Source organism: Meles meles, chromosome 12, assembly GCF_922984935.1.
Source record: "Meles meles chromosome 12, mMelMel3.1 paternal haplotype, whole genome shotgun sequence".
In the NCBI taxonomy this organism is placed as follows: domain Eukaryota; kingdom Metazoa; phylum Chordata; class Mammalia; order Carnivora; family Mustelidae; genus Meles; species Meles meles.
Window position 1 is genome coordinate 5,070,080 of NC_060077.1, and position 19,206 is coordinate 5,089,285.

The window sequence follows — 19,206 nt, forward strand, 5'->3', positions numbered from 1 at the left end:
ACAGGTTAAATGGAACAATGGCTGTGAAGAGCAGAGACAATAAACACTGGATAATGCTATTAGTATTAATACTAGTCCTTCGGGTTTCAACTTGGACTTCATTTCTTCCTGGAAGCTTCCAGTCACCACTCTCAGCCTATCTGGGCAGGGTCCAGGCCTCCTCTGGGCTGCTCCAGGGCAGCCCCTGTCCCAGGGCCCGGTCTGCCGGTGGTCCCTAACACTGCCTGCAAATGAGAATCCCCTGGGGAGCTTTTAAAAAATATCCCTGCCCAGGTTCCACCCCAGACCAATAATTTCAGAATTTCTTGAAGTATTTCTATAATTTTTTTAAAGATTTTATTTATTTGTCAGAGAGAGAGAGCAAGAGAGCACAAGCAGGGGGAGTTTCAGAGGGAGAGAAAGAAGCAGGCTCCTCACTGAGCAGGGACCCCGATGTGGGGCTCGATCCCAGGACTGTGGGATCATGACCTGAACCGAAGGCAGATGCTTAACCAATCAAGTCACTCAGGCATTCCGTCTTGAAGTATTTCTAGAGCATGAGCTTACACTTATCCTTCCCTCGGGCCACTGAGGGGTGCTGGAGGCTGGGTGTCTGGGCTCCAGCCTAGGAGAGAACTCCCACACCTCCATTTGGTGCCTAGATGGGGAAGAGCATGAACCCAGCCGAGCAGCATTGCCCACCTTGTGTCCATACCCAGTTTCTAAGTCTTCCAAGGAGGGAAATGCTATAGTACACCGCCAGCGTGTTCTCGGCCTCCTTCCTGCCTCCCTGCCTCCCTCCCTCCCTCACTGTTGTCTTTAAAAAAAAAAAAAAAAAAGTCTGCACAGTTTTGCTGTGATGACAGCAGCTGATAGTCTGAGCACTTATGGCCCAGGGACTGTGTGGACCACTCAGGGGCTACAGCCAGCCTTCTATTTCATTAAAAATGACATAATTAGATGTCGAAGTTGCATTGGCAGGTTTCTCCTGAGGTACAATAACAGGTTCCTTCTTGGGCAGGGAGTGGGCCTGGCCACTGGAACTATGGAGATGTGGTGTCTCCTTACTTCTAGACCTCTGACAATGGAAAGCAAAATCTCTTCAATGCTGCTTTTCTTCTCCCAGACGGAGCTGATGGGGATCGGGAGGCAGGTGCTGGGAAATTGTCCACTGCAAGTACAGACCCCAGACTGTCCCGTAGTTCAGTAACCCACTGTGGGTCCCTGGAAGACCCTGGATTCAGTTTTTCAGCAGGGGCTGGATTTTCAGGAAGGACCCTCCACTGCTTGCCCATTGTGGACTTCCCCTGTATTAGCACCAATGGGCTGAGCACTTACACACACACACACACACACACACACGAATCCTCATCTTAGCCCTGCCATCACCATCACCCAATTTGTGGATAAAGAAATGAACACTTGCAGAGGTCAAGGGACAAGGTCACATAGGTCATATGCAGTGACGCGCAGCAGAACTGGCGTCAGCACTCAGATCGCTGCTGGCCCCACTGCTTCCTGATCTCAGAGCCCTGTGCTCGGTCCTGCCCTGGGACCTGCTATTTTCTTCTTGCCAGAGACCCCACTACACCCATGAGGGCAGATTCCCACATCTGTCTTGTTCTCCAGGGGCTCATACAGTGGTACCTGATACAGAGTAGGCGGGGCAGGGTGGGGTGATATTCCCAATCTTTAACAAATGGTAGGGCCAGGACACTGACTGCTCAGAATGGCCATGGGTCCAGAGGCACCCACTTATTCCCAGAGGGACTGGCAAGGGCAGGGGAGGCATCTGTGTTTTGGATGGAGGTTTTTATTATTATTCAGTTATGGCCAGGCGGAAAGATCAGGAGAGACGGCTGCCATTGAAAAAAATAGCCTGTTAACACTCACAGATCCCAAGAGGAGAGGGCTTGCCACTTTGCAGGGGACCCCGTGGAGAAGCACGAGAGGCAGTTAAGAGGCAGAGCAAACAGGCAGAAGTGGGAGCAGGAGCTTTGACTGTGGTTTCTTCGGGAAGGAACCCATGAGGCAGGGTAGGCAGGCTTAGGATTGGCTAGTTGGAATAATTTCGCACCGGGGCTGACTCCCGGCGTCTGGCACCTGACCTTTGGATGATCACGGCAGGTGGACAGCGGCTCAGAGAGTTAAGTGTGTGATGAGAATGTGGTTGAAGTGTGTGCTCTGGGTTGGTTGCTTTTCCTATGAAAAGTGTGCCTGCAGGTGAGTCCTTTAATATCTCTAGGAATTAGCCAAGCTTTGAAGGGTTGCTCCCTCCAGGGTCAGCAAGCCCCCAGGTGATCAAAGCAGCAGAATAAAAAGAAATGCTTACTACAGGCGAGGACAATGGGGTCACCTTGGAGGCTCAGGAGGTGTTATTTATCAAACGATAAATACTGAAGTATTTCAATATTTGGACACCTGGTACCAGCGTACCTGGGCATACAGTTGAATTGGGGCCGAGCCTAAAGAAAGGCACTCAGTAAATAAACCTTAAATTGCTCAGTTCGGGGGGGCTGGGCCGTCTGTCTCCCCCTTCCCCATATCTCAGTTATCCCTGGAGAGTGGCCACGGAGATTCTGTTGCTCTTGGCTACCCTTCCCTTTCCCGCAGGAGCTTCCCAGATAGCTCGCGTCTGCTTGCACTCGGAAATCCTGGAGCTGGGGGTCGGGTGGATTGACCTGGCTGTGGACGAGGTGACTCAGCCGGCCCTCAGCAACCAGACAGCAGCTCCCACAGCTGGCCTGGAGCCTCCCACCCCTTCTGACAACTCCTGGGCTCAGGACAGTAGGTGGGAAGGGACCTCCCAGCAGCCCCACCCCCTGCCAGGTCCAGGTGTTGGCTCATTTAAGAGACAGTATTGATTTTCACATTATGATGCACAACTCGTGAGGCACTGGGTGGGGGGTGGGAGGAGGGAGAAGCCAGCGGCTGATTCCTGGAATTTATTTCGAGACACACTAATTTGTTTCCTCCCTTCAAGGTCAAATCAAGGCATCTCCATACATCACCGCTGGCAGCCGCTGGCTGGCGGGCCATTGGGAGGGGGCACTGGTGGGCTGCAAATAAGACTTTCTGGGGAGCTGGGATAAGGGAATGGGGTGGGGAAGTAGGTTCCCGGCACCCCATGTCCCAGCATCATCACGGAAGTGAGGGATCGGGAACAATGCTCTTTCATTTGGTTGGAGATCTCCCATGAAGTGTAAGTCATCTGTTTTGATGGCAAGGCTTGTGTGTTTAAGCTGGAAGCGCTTAGGACAGAAAGGAGCCAGGTTTCCGGTGTTTGAGATGGTGCCTTTGGCTTAATTTTCCAGAGTGACCCACAATCACCATTTGTTCGCTCAATGCATATTTATTACTTGATGTACAAATGTTCTGCCTGAGTTTTAGCATCTGAGAGACCACCAAGGAGCCAACACCGATGCAATCGCATGAGGGTTTATTTGACAAGCTTGGGCCCAAGTTTACCCGACACAGTGGAGTAGGGACTTGGACCCCGAACCAGATTACAGTCAGCGTTTACAAAGGCAGAGTAGGGGTGGCTCGGTGGTGGGTGAGGACAAAGGGGGTTATGGATGATGTAAGTCTCCAAGGACTTTCGGAAGCAAGGTCTCCAGGACCTTGAGGGGCTAGCTATTGTTGGGAGAGAGGTTATTTATTACCAATAATAAAAATCTTCTCGTGAGACCCTGTAGATGTGTATCAGTGGGCCATATACTTGGGAATGATTCTTGACACTATCTTGGAGGTTTAGTGATAAAGGAATTGTTGAAGTAGACTTACAGGATCCTGGTCAGACCTGTTGGGGTAGGGGGTCGGTCAGGCCAGGATTGTCCTTAGCAAAACCTCAAGGTGAGGGCAGTTGAGTCCCCAGGGGAGAGCCACTCTGTTTCAAGGGCTTGTCAGTAGGTGAGGAATTTTAATGATTTTCTTCTGCCTCTTTCCCACATCAGCTAAACTTGAGGTGGGATGGCCTTAATTTTCTCGGCCTCCACACCAAACATTGCTCTTAGCACAGAAGGCGCAGACCATGGGCTTTCACCTCTCCCCACTCGGGGACTCACCATTCAGACCAGAAGTAGCAAACATGGAGATCATAGCTCTGGTTTCCGTCTCTCTCTCTCTCTCAGCTGACCCTCCCAGTGTAAAGACACGGGTTCCAGGACCCAGCACAATGCGTCACACCTGGTGGGGGCCCGTAAATATTTTGTTGGACAAACATCAAATGAGCAGGGATGTTCCCTCTTCACTCGAATGATTCCTCCTCCCACCCTGGAAAGCAGAGCAGTCAAGGTCGGTTTGGGTCTTTATGATTTTACGTTATGATTTCTGCTGCTGCACAGAGACCCAAGTTGTTGCATGGGATGCTGTGTGGGGACAAGGGTAAGTGAGAGGAGGCTCTGGCTACCCTTGTGGGTGTCTGAGCTGAGACCCTAAACAAAGAGCCAGTGAGGAGGGTCAGAGAGTAATCGTGGAGAGAGAGAACAGCATGCCCAAAGTTCTGGTAGCAAGAGAGGACTTGTCTGGTTGGAGGAACAGAGGGGAAGTTAGGTGGGGCTGGAGGGTGAACATGGGGGGTTAATGTAGGGTGGAGAGAGACAGCCTGAGGACAGATCCCATAATGCCTTTCAAGTATGGCAAAGAAGCTTGTACTCAATGTCCTGACAATGGACAATGGGGAACCATAAAAGGATTTTAAAAGGGATCCACCTTTCACCTGGGCTCCTGTGTTTTCTTCTTCTGGTGAGGCCCCTACCTCAACCCTCCCCCTACTTACTCTAGTGCTACAAACCTGTCCATCTTCAAGTCTGACCAGAGCACCACCCTTCTTTCTGATAAGCCATCACCCCAACCCCCACCCCCCTGTAAAGCCCCAGCTTGAATTTCCATCTCTTTTCTTCCCACAAAGTGAGTGGACTCACTGAAGCCATGCCTATGTTTTGTTTGTTGAGAGAAAGGCATACAAGTTCCTATTTCATAGTAAGTCTAGAGTCAGATTGCGTGGGCCCCTTGCTTACCAGGTGTGGGATTTGGGGCAGTGGCCTTAACCCTTCTGTGCCTCAATTTTCTTATCTGTCAGGTGGAGATGAGAGTTGAACATACCGCCGAGAATTGCTCTAGCAATTCATGTACCAGACACCCTGGTGTGGTGTCTGGTACATGGAAGCCCCTGAGTGAGGGACAGGCCTGCTTTTATCTGCCTGTTCCTGTTAAGGGTCTGGGCAGGAATTGTGGCTCGTTGTTCACTATATCCTTGGCTTCTAGTACAGGACCCAGCAAGTAGGTGTTTAGGAAATAGTCACTGACTTCTGTGGCCATTTGGGGATTTAGGGATGCCCTTGAAGATGGCTTTGCAGCCCATAAACCCCCTCATGAACTCTTCCAAAAGCAAATGTCCAGGTTCAAGTTCTGCTGTTATGCTGTGACTCGCCACTTTGCATCAGCTTCCTCATTGTGAAATGAATGTCTGCTTAGGGTATCATGGGGATTAACTGAGATTGGCTGTAGGGGTAGAGCATGTGGCCCCGTTTTGCTCAATGAGATAAAAGGGGAAGTCTTCTGAGAGCTTCTGGAAAAGATCTTGCTCACTGATAAAAGGGAAAGCCAGATGAGAAGACTTTTTTATCCCTGCCTTCTCTTCGGGTACATTGTCATATGAAGATGAGGCGACTGGAGCTGCTGCAGCCATTTTGCAAACATGAGGACAAGTCTTGTAGACTTTGTCAGAGATGGCAGAGGAAAAAGATCTCTGGGCTCTTAAGTGGCATATGAACTGAAAAAAAAAAATTACTCTGAAATTACTCATCTCTAAATTTCTTGAAAAGTTAGACAATAGATGTTTATGTCATTTTTTAAAAAAGATTTTATTTATCTATTTGACAGATCACAAGTAGGCAGAGAGGCAGGCAGAGAGAGGAGGAAGCAGGCTCCCTGCTGAGCAGGGAGCCCCATGCAGGGCTCAATCCCAGGACCCTGGGATCATGACCCGAGCAGAAGGCAGAGGCTTTAACCCACTGAGCCACCCAGGTGCCCCGTTTATGTCATTTAAACCACGAATTGTTGTATATCATTACTTGTAGCTACAAGCATTCCTAATTCATTTCGTATCTCTAAATGGTATAGAGTATAGCATTCCCCATAAAAGAAGCACACAAGGCTAAGAACATCCGCTCTTTTATTATTATTATTATTTACTGTTATTTGCCCCTAAACAACAGCACAATTCAAATAACAATGACACACAAGTCCCACTCATATACATAACACCACTAGCCTGCCTGCCAGTCTGTCTGGCCTTTGCTTGGTTCCTGGTGGAGCTGTTTGGAGACAGCCCCCTCTGTAAAAATCCCAAATTGGACATAGGAGGCACAAGAAAAGGTGGGGGGGGGGGGGGATTTAGCCAGAGAATAAATGGGCTTCCAGAGTCCCAGGGGAGTGCCGACTTGGGAACATGCTATATAAATGCTTAGCTGAGGAGCAGAAGGCACTGTTTTCAGGTGGCTGTTGGATAAATTCCATACAGGGAGGTGAGACCTAGCTACCCTGCTTCATAGGCCAGCGCTGCAGAAACACAGAGTGAGCTAATGGGCTCCATCCACCAAACCATGGGGCAGGCATGGAAAGTCGGAACCCAGAATAGGAATCTGGGTGACAGGGAGGTCCCCAGAGAGAAGCAACCTTTGCATTTGCTGCAAGGGAAGATACAGTGTGAAATGTTAAGTCCCCTACTACCTGTTTTGCAGCTAGAGAATGTGCAACATTTTCATCATGAGAGAAAAGGGAAAGAAAGAGAATCTTCCAGCATTTTGGCCTCAGGCAACTGAGCATGACCTGCCAAATGCTCCATCCTGTGGAAATGCCTACTATTACCCTAGCCAGGGAGTCGGTGGTCAGTCCACCCCCACCCCCAACATTTTAGTTACACTAAATCTATGAATTCAGCTAAAGTCATGTACTCTGGAATCAGAGAAGCCCTGGGGTTGGCGAGGGGGAAAGACGGGCCAGGACTGGGGTCTCAGGAACAGGTAACTTCCCGGCTGTCTTGGGGAAGCTCGTTGTTGAAACTGCTCTCTCCAAATGGTGAGTAAGGGGGGACCTGGGGAGCTTCGATGATCAGCAGGCCCTCTGGGGAAAGCGAGGCAAAGACTGTCACAGGGTCCACCTCTGCCGGAAGCCTAGGAGAAGCACAGGTATCATTCATGTATCATGTTTCAGGTAGCGTCTGCAAACTTTCATGCATTTGGAAGAAAACAGCTTTGATACGAATTTAGGCTCTGAGGGCATACAACGCTGGGTTTGAATCCTGGCTCTGCCCCTCTCTAGCTGTGCGGTCTTGGGAAGGTCATTCAGTTGCTCTGAGTTTATGCCCTCATCTGCAAATGGAGATAGCAATATAAAACACGGATAATATTTGAAGGGAGGTGAGAGTCTGAACAGGCTTTGCGAATGGTAATATGGTGTTCCAGCAGTAACTTACAAGATCTCTGTGGCCCAGACCTCTGGTCTTTGGTTGAGGTCTCCACCCACATTGGACCCCCACGATCCGTTATGGAATGCAGTAAGGTGTGAACTCACAGCAGATAACACGTTTCCATTTGCCATGTGCCTGCTGAAAGTGCTTTACTACAGAATGCATTACTGGTGAATTACTGCTGGAACAGGCTGGCCACATGGCAATATTCTTTCCCATGGTTAGAAGGAACCTTGATCTGGGCCACAGCTGAAGTATCTCTTAATAGGTCCTAACTGTTTGGTTACCAAAACATATTTATAGGAAATGACCTGGCTAGAACTTTATAAAGAGCCCAGAGTGGTTCATAGGTAGGAATTAATCTGCCCATTGTACAGAACACTTAGCAGAGACTTGGGGACATCAAGTGACAGGCTCAGTCAGCCTCAAAGGGATTTCTGAATCCAACTCTGGTTCCAGTTTTGAAGGTTTTTTTGTTGTTGTTGTTTGTTTTTGTGTGTGTGTTTTTTTATGATTTTTTTTATGGCTTTGGGTGAAAGAGACAATCTGGGACATGGTTTCTTCAACTAATTACCGGAATGGTGAGAACATGTACGTGGTTTCACTGGGATGCCATTATTTGTAAAGATTATGGAAACTATGACCTTCTGAGCACTTTCTACATACCAGATAGTTCACCTAGTTATCAACTGCTTGAGTTGTTAACAATAATCCCACCAGGCAAGTTCTGTTACTGTCCCCATGTCCAGACAAGAAAACTGAGGCCAGAGAGGTGAAGTGACTTGCCCAAGGTCACACTGCAGGAAAGCAGCAGACGGGAATGGAATTGGAATCTTAGCCTCCAAACTCAGAGCAGATGATCACGATGCTCTGTTGCCTCCCCTAGCACCAGACTTTCGAGCCAAAAGGGAAACCGGGAGGGTTGATCAGTGTAGACCTTTCCACTGGTCTGTGACGGTCCTGCCTTTAGAAGTGCAGAGGTTTTGATGAAAGAACCAGGCCAGCAGGCAGACCCGTTCCTGGCCAGGGCAGGATCCTTCCTGGAGGGGGTGGGGAGTCTCTACTGTGAGTAGCAACATGTAGCCACATGAAAGGCATCGGACCCAGGAGACTCCTGCTAAATCAGAGCCACAGAGATTAACAAGGGGCCCTCTGGGAAGGAGCGAAGAGAAAGAGGGAACTTGGGCAGAAGCCAAGTCAAACTTCTGAAGCACAGAGGAGGCCAAAAGTCTGGACCTCCTCCCACTGCTGGGGACAGGCCAACTCTGTTTAACTATTTGCCTGCTAACCCATAGTGCATCTGGTGCGATGGGGCAGGGCCCCTGTGATTCAGAGCACGGCCTTTGCAGGCAGGCAGACCTGAGTTCAAATTCTGCTTCTTCCTGACTGTATGATCTCAGGCTAGTGAGCTGGCTTCTCTGAACCTACCTCCTTATAGGAAAAGTGGGTTAACGGTTTCTACCTCTTAAGGTAGTGCAAGAATTACATGGGACAGTGATGTAATTATCAGTGCCTGGCATACAGTAAGTGCTCAGTAAGTGTTAGTCTCTGCATCATTACTACAGACACCGACTGTTCAAGTGGGCACCTTGATGGCTGTGTATATTTTAGCCCAAGTTGTGGTATCACCAGGCCAAAAAGGTCAGAACCCAAAAGAACCTCCTCTTTTGTTCAGGACAATGCTCTCATATTATACCTGGGGAAACTGAGGCCCAGAGGCAGGAACAGACTTGTTCAAGGTCTCTCACCAGGTGACCTGTACATTGAACCCCCATGGTGGGAAAATTATTCCTCTTCCATTCTCTTTCAGTCCTTCCATTTCATCCAAAGGAAGGTCTCAGCTAAGTGTTAACACTCTTAGCCCCTATCCCTTGCTGTTTTCTGTTTTTAACGGGGAGAGAGAGAGCGAGAGCTGATCTAAGGCTTGGACCCTAGGCAGACAGTGCTACCTATTCAACTGCATTTTTCTTTCATTGGAGTTGTTTTATGATTGCCCTCTTCAGTGAAGATTTTAGTAGGAATTTAACTTTTGCCAAAGTGACCTGGTCCAAAAGAAAATAAATCTGAAGCAAATAATAATATGGGAACCTGAGCACATAAGGCAAAAAGTAGTTGAAAATGGTCCAGGAATGACTGCAGTCTGGTCTCCCCCAGGTGGGAAGGCCATGGGCTTTGAAGGTGGGGAGACCAGTGTTCAAATCCCAGATCTGGCTCATTACTAGCTGTGTGACCTTGGTGGAATTTCAGAATCCCTCTGAACTTCAGTTTTCTCATGCAGAAGGTGGTCTTAATAATACTACTTCAGACGAGATCGGGCGCGTTCAGGGTGGTATGGCCGTAGACAATAATACTACTTCATGGGATTCTTTTAGGGGTGAAATACTATTAAAACTAACCCCCTCTTCACATGGCTCTTGACACTGCAGACGTCAGTAAGTGGCAGAACAGATGTCTGGGAAGGTGTGGAACAAGGACCTAAAGTTTGCTTTGACTCTGAGCATCTTCCATTGATGATTTCCTGAGTCTCTTCCCGTCCTCCCAACCAAGCTGGCTGTGGAAAGATCCCATCTACCATCTTGCCCTGCCCCCAACCTGACTGGCAAATTCCAAGACCTCTCCTGCTCTGCCTCATCAGTCAACATGGCGCCTTTCACAGGGGGTGGATGTGTTGGGAAGAACTTCCTAGCCTGGGAAAAGGCAAACAGCTGTAGCATCCTGACTGGGAGGAAATCTCCAAGGAGCTCAGTGTGGCTGAAGGAGCCTCCCCGTCCTCTGATGACTGGAGCTTTTCCTGGGAGAGGTGATGGAGCCTCCTGAGAGTGGGCCTGGGCCATCCCTGGTGTCTAGAGTCTGGGCAGAGCCGGGGGGTCCCAGGAGGTCCTGGCCGCTCTCATGTGACTCCAGCCTTGCCGAGTTTGTTAGTAATATTAGTCCCCACGGACTGAACACGGAGGCCTTATCTGAGTCTCTTCCAAGAAACAGCAGCTTCCCCCGTACTCCCCCACCCTTTCTTTTCCTCTCTCCCGCCCAGCAGCGTTTGCGATGACACCAGCGAGCGGAGTGGGTCTTGGGGATGGCAGGTGAGCCGGGGAGCGGGAAGGAAAACAGCCCTTGGCCTTATCAGGAAGGTCCATGGGCTTCTAAGAACTCCAGAGGCGCTGGGCGGGTCAGGACTGGTTACAGGGCGGGAGAGACAGGACTGCAGAATCTCTTCCAGACCCAGGACATTTTGGCCAGGGCTAGGCATGGAGTAAAGACTCAACACTACCGCGGACAGTAGTAACAACAAACACCACTTATGGGAACCTACTGTGCACGGGTGGCCGAGCCATGATTTCATTTCCGTTTCCGCTGGTGGCTCCGGAATCAACAGCCACCTGATCCCTTTTACAGGTGCGGAAGGGCATTCCAGGCATGAGCTGCGCCCAGGGCTCAGGGATCGGTTCCGGGCTGTTCTAAATTCGAACTGTAAGGACTCTGGGCAGGTCACTTTCCCTCTGGGAAGTTAGTTTCCTCATCATACAAGGAGGGTCATGTCTCTTCTGCCCGCTGCAAAGATTAAATGCATTGATGGGGGCCAGAAGCGGATATGTAGTAGAGAGCTGCTGGGGAGGGGGTGTGTCTGGGAAGAGGAGTCCCCATCAGCCCCTTGTCCTTGCCGTAGGCTCCCTCCCTCCAGCTGGCCCAGCCTGCTGGTCTTCCTGCTTTGGGCCTGATTCCCCAGGCTCATCTCTCCCCACACCCCTCCGCAAAACCTGCCCTTCATGCATCCTCAGCCTCCAAAACCCTCCGGGGAGGAGACCGCAGTGTCGGGACACCTTCCAGCTTCATTCCCTCGGGTGCTCTAGGGAAGGCAGCCTGCTCTCCCGTGGTAGGACACTTAGAGCAAGCAACCTTCACAAGATTCTGCTGGGCATTGGGCACCAGGGGAAGGTCTGTTGATGGTGATGGAGATCCTTCCCAGGCCTGCCACGTGGCTCAGCGAGTGCCCCAATTTTCATGGCATCACAGATGCATCATTTGGCCTCTCAGACTCTCCATCTGCAAAGTGGCCTCGTTGATGCCCACCTCACAGGGCACTGAGCAGGTATGACGACCTCATTTACGCACCCCCCCTTTCTGGGACCCCATGGCAGGTTTGCTGTGGCACCTTCTCCACTTTAGGGGTGAGGTTTCAATTCCCTGATCTGGGGCTTGTCTTGAAAGAGAGATGCCCAAGAGGGAGACGCTCCAGATCTTGGATCCCAGACACGACCCGTTCCTCTACCCCCACCCCAGAACCCATATCACCAGGTAACTTACTGGATTTTCTTTGTGAAGTTCTTGGAAACAATGCCACCTTCTTGCTGCTTCTCTTCGTGTTTGCCTAGAAGAGAGAGGAATGCCGCGGGTAAGCATCTATGTCCCTGGGACTCAGTCAGGCCTCAGGCTTGGGTTCGACTGCTGCCCCAGCCCCTGCCCCACTCTTTGGCTCAGGGCTCAGTCTGGAGACACCAGTCGTCTGAGCAATCTCACCCCTTTCCCCTACGTGGCCAGCCAGTCAAACCAGAAGGCTAGCCTCCCAGGAAGGTGGTAGGAAAGAAGCAGGGTCCTGTGTTGATGGCTGGCTTGCTGCCCAGTGGGCTTTACAGAGCCCAGAGCCTTTCCTAGCTTTGAAGGTACGTTTCCTTCACCTTTGGTTATGGGGGCATAAGTGATGAAGCCCATTGATGGGTCCACAGTCAGCTAGCAGGTGCATGGCTCACCTGGGCTCTGAACCAGCTCTCACTGACTCTACGCTTAGTGCTGGGGTCTCACACCCCTCTTCCTGTCCCAGCTTGTGATTAGCTGAGCCATATCACCTGTACCTAGAACAGATGAATTTCCTGGAAATAATGCTTCAATCTGCTAAGACAAACAAAACAAAAACACCCTCAGTCACCAAAGGGGGAGGTCTCCCTAAGAAATAGAACATTAGACACCACAGATTTGAAATTCCACCAGCCCCGCCTTCTATGGGGCAGCTGGGGAGGGCAACTCTTCTTTCTTCAGGAAGAAAAAAGATACGATTACAAGAAGGTGTGAGCCCAAACTGGCTATTGCCTTGCAATTTATATAGCAACTTCAGAGCCTCTTGGCTGCTCCTCACTCTTTTTTCTTTTTTAAATGGGGTCAACCTCTAATTTCAGCCCCCCCTTCTCTCTCTCTCTCTTTTTTTTTTAAAGATTTCGTTTATTTATTTGAGACAGAGTAAGCATAAGATGAGGGCAGGGGCAGAGCAGGGAGCCCAATGTTCAGCTCAAACCTTGGACCCCAGGATCATGACCTGAGCCCAAGGCAGATGCTTAACCAACTGGGCCAACCAGGCGCCTCTCTAATTTCTCTTTAAACAAACCAGATCAGTGCCCAGTGGAGCTTTCCAGCTCCTATCTTTATTTGTTCCTCATCTGTGGGGCCACATTCCTCAGCCAAGAACCCTCATGCACACAAGGACACCCTTCGAAAAGGCTTTGGAATCCAGACTGTAAATAACCTTGTAGGATTTTTTTTTCCAGCCCAGGTTTTTAAAAAACTGACAATTTATAGGTGATTACCTTATTAACTGCACATTTTATTATTCACAATTTCTTTACTAATGACTTTGTTCTGATTGTAAGGCAATACAAACATACCCTAGAAAAATGTAGAAAATAAAGAAGTACATGATCGGGACCCCCGGAGGAAACCGCATTTTTCGGTATAAGTTCCAGACTTTTCTTTTGAAACCACATTTTTTGGTATAAGTTCCAGACTTTTCTTTCTGTGTTACTTAGGCATGCATAAATGTTATATAGCAGAGATGTATATCACGTATTTTCACCAATGGGATCATATTTTATGTTACGCCCAAAACTGCTATCTCTTGCTAACACGTGATAATTATTTTTCCGTGTTGTTCCAAATACCCTCCCACAACATGACTTTTTAATGGTTGCGCACAGTGTTCCACTGTAGGGAAATTTAAGTTCATTTAGCCACTTCCTGGCTTTTGGGCACTGAGACGGGTGTCTGACCTTGGAAAGAACCTCATTGCACCGAACTTCCTTACAGCTGGATCTTCGCATCCGGCCTGATGACTTCTTTAGGATCAATTCTAAGTTCTGGAATTTCCAAGGCTCCATGTATATAGCTAAACTGCTCTTAGGAAAGGCTGCCTCCATTTTTTCACTCGTGGGCTGGGCCCAAAGGGGTACACAGAGAGGAATTTGTTTTTAAACCCGAGTGTCTGGTTACCCAGAGCACGCTTTGCTCTGAAGATGCTGTTGCTGGGAGAGTCGATTAGGACCTGCCAAGTCCATGAGTACCAACTGTCCAGCCCTAACCCAGGCCTGTGGCCAGGGGAGCACTGCCTGTTCCCTGACACCCTCCCCAGAGCCTGGGCCTCCGGAGGCCTGCTTCTCCTGGGGACCAGCCAGTGCCTCTGACTCAGCCCTTTTGGTATCCTGAGAATAATAAATAATAATGAAGATCAAAAGAATAGTAAAAGTAGACTCCTATATAGTGCTTCTACGGTGTCAGCCACCCACCCCCCAGCCCCTGGCTATAGCTACTTCTTTAATTTTCACGATAACCTTAGAAAACAGGGACTTGTGGATGGGGAACAGAAGTTCAGAAAGGTCAAGTGATATGCCCAAGGTCACACAGCGTGGAGGTGTCAGAGCAAAGTGATGTAGATTTTGGACTTTCAGTCCCGCTCTAACACTTCCCAGCAACTCCCTGTTCCTCTCTGAGCCTCAGTTTCTTCTTCTCTAAAATGGGGGTGACAACACCTTCCTAATTCTTGGGTTGCTGAGCAAAGGAGAATGAGTCACAGAACTGCTTTGTAAATTGTAAAAATGTTGTGCGAAGGCGAAGGTTTGTGGCTTATTTTGATGTCTGGAAAAAGGACTGCTCCTGAAAGGCTAAAGCTTGCCTGTCCATGCCCTGAAAATAGGGTACTGGGGTTAGGGAGGGGCGGATCTCTGAGCAGGCACAGCTCCAAGACTTCCATAAAGAGGAGCCTGGTTGAAAATGGATGTTGCTTACCCGAGGCTCATCTTGAAGCTTAATTTGCATATAATTTGAATATCTATTTATTGGGGCAGCTTAAGGATTATGAGTGATTTTTAATTTCTTCTTTTGCTTTCCTATCTCCATTTTCTACCGTGGAAATATTTTATTTTTGTAAACAGAAAAAAGGTAATTATGATTCTGTTTTAAAAAAAGAACTCATCCAGAGGCCAGGGCAAGCCAGAGGCCCCTCCCAGCTACTATTTTTCCAGTATGCCTCAGAGAAGTGTAGGTGCCAAGAAGCAGGCATCAGCACTCTGGGGAAAGCCATTGGCTTAGCTAAAGAAAGAAGGTGCTGTTTCCAGGGGATTCAGAGGCCCTGGGATTAAGGAGAAGGGGGGTGGGCATAAGGCCTCTGGGTTTTCCAGTTCCTTCTTGGCCAGAACCTGGCCCAGTGGCTCATGAAAAGAACACTTCTTGGCTGGTGGTTGCAGGGTAGTAGGGGTGGATAAGGCGTCATGGAAAGCATCTAGTCTAGCATTTTCCAAATACTTCCCTGGAACTAGACACTCAGATGTGGTCAGATAAGACTGGGCTGCCTCCAGAGATCCACAAACTACCCTAACAAATTCAAAGCTCTGATAAGTCCTGCAATGAGGAGACCTGTTTATAATTTTGTTTCCTCTGGCTCGTTTCTAAAATTCTGGACCGCCTATCCTGCATTCTTAGATACCTACTGATATCTTAGAATGTACCCTTTGACAAATACTGATTTAGATCAACTCCTCCGAAGTAAAACAGAGACCGAAGATGTGGTGGGGTTTGCCCAAGGTTGTATAACCAGAAGAAAATCTGGCCATCCTGACTCAGAACTGTCTAAGCAGACCTGGCTTTGAATTGTAGACATGTGCCATGGAGGACTGGGGGGTGGGGCAATCTCAGGTGAGTTACTATCCCTGAATCTCAACTTCCTCACTTACCAAGTGGGTATCACAAACCTACCTACCCGTGTTGCCTTGGGAGTCCATGTGAGGAACCAGGGAGCCAACATACCTAGGCATTGAGAGCCAGGTGCTTGAGGAAGAATAGGTCTGTTGTTATGTGATGTAGGATTAAAGACTGGATCTGATTTTAAATGGAGTCCCGATATCAATCTGATTTCTTAAATCCATTTTCTGAGAGTCTCTGTACGTACCCTCAAGGGGATTTGGATTCCCTCAAGCTGAGGTTGCTAAGTGCACACCTGGGAGGCATTTTTATAAACTTAAAAGGCTTTGTCTGCCTTACGGAAGCACCCAACAACCCTATTTTACAAATATGGAAACTGAGGCTCCATGACTCGCTCAAGACCTCATGCAGAGCTGGATTAGTAAGGTGCTTCGCCAGGATCTCAGCCTGGAGCTGCCACAGCCCAGTCCAAAAGAAGCACCTAGAAAGGAGAATGAAGGAAATACCTCCCAGAGGCCTCCTAGAGGGGCCGCAGGGCATGGGAAACCCTCTAACCTGGGGCAGAAGACTCTGGAATCCAAATTAAAGCAAAGAAGGGGAGGTGGCGGTAGTAATCCCCTTATTCACAGAGTGCCTGCTGGACGGAAAAACTCTTACTCGCCCCATCTCACAGACCTTCTGCATTTATCATCATACACTGTCTGTGTGTATTTCTAATGTCCCCTACGGACTTGCAGGGCTGATATTACGCTCCCCATTCTGCAGATAAGGCAGCTGAATGGGAAGACGTTTCTTGTCCTTATCCATCTGGCCAGGCCAGGATTTGTACCCAGGTCTCAGGGAGCATCTACCATGTATGGTCTCCCGGGGCCTTGTGCTGTGCCTAGCATTTTAATAACAGCCGCGTCACAGCCATGAGAATACTGATCCCTCGTGTCCCAGGCAGCCGGTCTACACTGGACACACATCGGCTCATATAATACAGCCATCTTCCTGCTGTGTAGCCACTGGAACCCCCATTTCCAGATAAGGAAACAAAGCCCAGAGAAGATAAACAATTTGCCCATCCTGCTGGGCCGTGGCAGAGCCCGGTTCAGAACTGCAGCCAACTCGGAAAGGCCCCGCTGAACCCCTCCATCCACACGTGGCCCCGGAGTGTCTCGTGGCCCACCACACCCGGCCCTGGCCTCTGATGTTTATAATTCCACCCTGCGAGGCTTTGAAACTACCCCTACGCACCGCCCTGCCCTGCCGGGCCTGCCTCTGCCCGGCCTGGCTTTGCAATGGCTTTTATTGATTTTCTGGCTGGGAGCCTGCCAGGAACACACTCTTTTTAATGGAGCGTTAATTGCGAGGGAAGAGAGAGGAAGCCGTTCCTCTGCTGCCAGGCTTAATGGGGACTGAACCTCCGGTCTCCTCTTCCTTTCTCCCAGGCTGGGAGGTGCTCAAGCCCTGGGCCGGGAGTCCTTCCTCTTGGCTGCTGACTCATGGCGTGACCTTGGACAAGTCCTGCTTGGGCCTCAACCTTCTCAGCTGCAAAATGGGAGTAGAAAGGCCCTGCTTCTCAGGGCTGGAGCGAGTGAGGGTTGTCTGGTAGAAGGGATGTAAGAGTCTTAGCCCAGTTCTTGGTAGCCAGTAGGTGCTCAATAAACCATCAAATCATTTTTGGCCTCCCAGTTCCCAGGACAGCCTGGTTTAAATCCAGGCGGCCATGGGCAAGTTACTTTAAGCTTTCTGTGCCTCAGTTTCCTCATCTGTTAAAAAGAGGACACAAATAGCACCCCCCCCCCCGTTGTTTTAACCGAGCTGCTGCAGGTAAAGCGTGTAGTGTGGTGCCAGGTAGACAGTGAGCGCTAACCAGGGTTGCCAGTTAGTGTCGTTACTGTGACTATCATGCCTCAGTTTCCTGTTCTGGGACAAGGGGAGGTGTTCCTCTTGAAACCTGTGCCTAGTATTAGCTCAGTCATGGCACATCCTTCCACACTGGGCTGTGCCCCTGGGGTGTCGGGAGTCCTAGCTCTTGTCTTTGTATTTCTTCTCTATCTGCTTAACTTATTCTTTACATGAATTTTTTTTTTCTGTCGAAACACCTGCTGTGGTTTCCGTTTCCCTGCCTCTGCTCTGACTGGTACAGCCCCCAAAGGCCCCCCCCACAGCTGTGTCGGGTTGAGGTGTCTCCTGGAATCCGGGACAGGAGTGCTTTTCCATAAAGATAACTTCTGTGGGCTCACTGGGCTGCATTCCTGAGCCCTGAAGTCACCTGGGTCACACGCTGCTGTCATAGCTCACCCTCTAAGGGAACAGACATTCTCTTGGCTGTTCCCGGGCCTGAGGCCTACACCCCTCTCCTGGGTTCTCCCTCACTTCTGCCCCTCACTCACCAGACACCTCCACGTAGCCGTCCTTGGTCTTCACCATCAGTTCCTCTGGCTTAAAGCTGTGCACGTTGACGCACACTTTCCAGGGCTCCCCGGGGAAGGGTGGGGGACTCCTGCCCTCCGCAGGTACCCCAAACCTGGCTGCAGCCGTCGGCCCCCGAGGCACCATGCCTGACCTCAGGGTCCCAGGCCACCCGGGGGAGAATCGAGGCAGGGCCCAGTTGCGCCATGAGGCCGTCAGGTCATCGGGGAAGGGGTCCATGCCAAAGTCATCATCCAGCAGGCGCGAGGGGAGGGACGAGTCCCGGAAGGGGTCCCGGCGCAGGCGGCTTGGGTAGTGGCAGGAGAAGGGCATCTGACCATCAGCCATGGCTGCTGAGCCGGAGGGGAAACAGAGGCTCAGAGAGAGGGAGCCACCTGCCCAAGGTCACAGAGCAAGGTGATGTGGGGGACGGCTGGCCCTCCGAGCTTATTCTTCAGTTTCAGAAAATGCTGAACCATCCACTGCCAAGGACAGAGGGGGTTTACCCGGCTGGGGTCCCAGCCCCCAAAGGCACTCCAGAGGCGGCCACCAGCCGGCCCAGCAGAATTCCAGAGGGCCCCTCTCCGCACTGCCTCACCGGAGATCAGCCAGTCACTGTCCTCCCAGGCTGTCCAGGCTCTCAGCCAGAGCCGCTGAGACGTCTGGAGGAGCGTCAGGAGCTTAATAAACCCAGGGACGCAGGCCTAGAAACTTCTCCTTGCTTCTCCTGGGCTCAGAGCCTTCTATTTATTGCCGTTGGGGCTGGGGGCGGGTTTTGCCAGTGCCTCCTGTCACAGGAGTATTCGGAGGTGATGAACCAGTCCCTGAGAATCCGCTGAGGGAACAGCTGGGCTCCCAGGGGGGCGGGGAGGAGCCTTGGCGGTCTAGTCCAGCCAGCCTGTCCGGACACTCTCCTCCCCCGCTGGGCTCAGCTCCGCCCCCCTCTTCCCTGCTCCCTCCCCCGAGCCGCCTCCCCACGCTCCTTCCAAGGGCTGGCTGGGCTATTAATAACCCTCTGCCTGCTGAGGCTCAGGTCACCCCAGGAGTACCTTCTCCAGAGCCTGCTGCGTTTTGCCCCCCTTGGGGCCCTGCAGAAGGAGAGGAGAGGGATGGGAGCCCAGTGGATTTGAAGGCAGGTGGCTTTGGGCTGCCATCCCTACTTACAACCTGACTGGGGAGCTTGCCTTCAGCATCCTCTGAGAGCAGTACCATTATGCCATGGGCATCTGTGAGCCCGTCAGTTTTCCCACCTGTAAAATGGACATAATATCCATCCATCTGTTGAAGGGCATCTCGGCTCCTTCCACAGTTTGGTACATATACCCAAAGGAGAGTTACTCAGCCATCAGAAACTCTGAATGCCCACCATTTGCACTGACATGGATGGAACTGGAGGGGAT

General features: G+C 50.5%; 1 protein-coding gene across 1 annotated transcript; it reads right to left on the bottom strand.

Moving 5' to 3' along the window:
* Positions 1–5,903: 5,903 nt before the first annotated feature.
* Positions 5,904–18,647, bottom strand: HSPB8 (heat shock protein family B (small) member 8). Its single transcript, XM_046025993.1, has 3 exons — positions 17,788–18,647; positions 11,753–11,816; positions 5,904–7,154 (listed from the first exon to the last, which is right to left on the bottom strand). Exons 1-3 carry the CDS (start codon positions 18,152–18,154, stop codon positions 6,995–6,997), a joined length of 591 nt encoding a protein of 196 aa, XP_045881949.1. The 5' UTR covers positions 18,155–18,647; the 3' UTR covers positions 5,904–6,994.
* Positions 18,648–19,206: the final 559 nt, after the last annotated feature.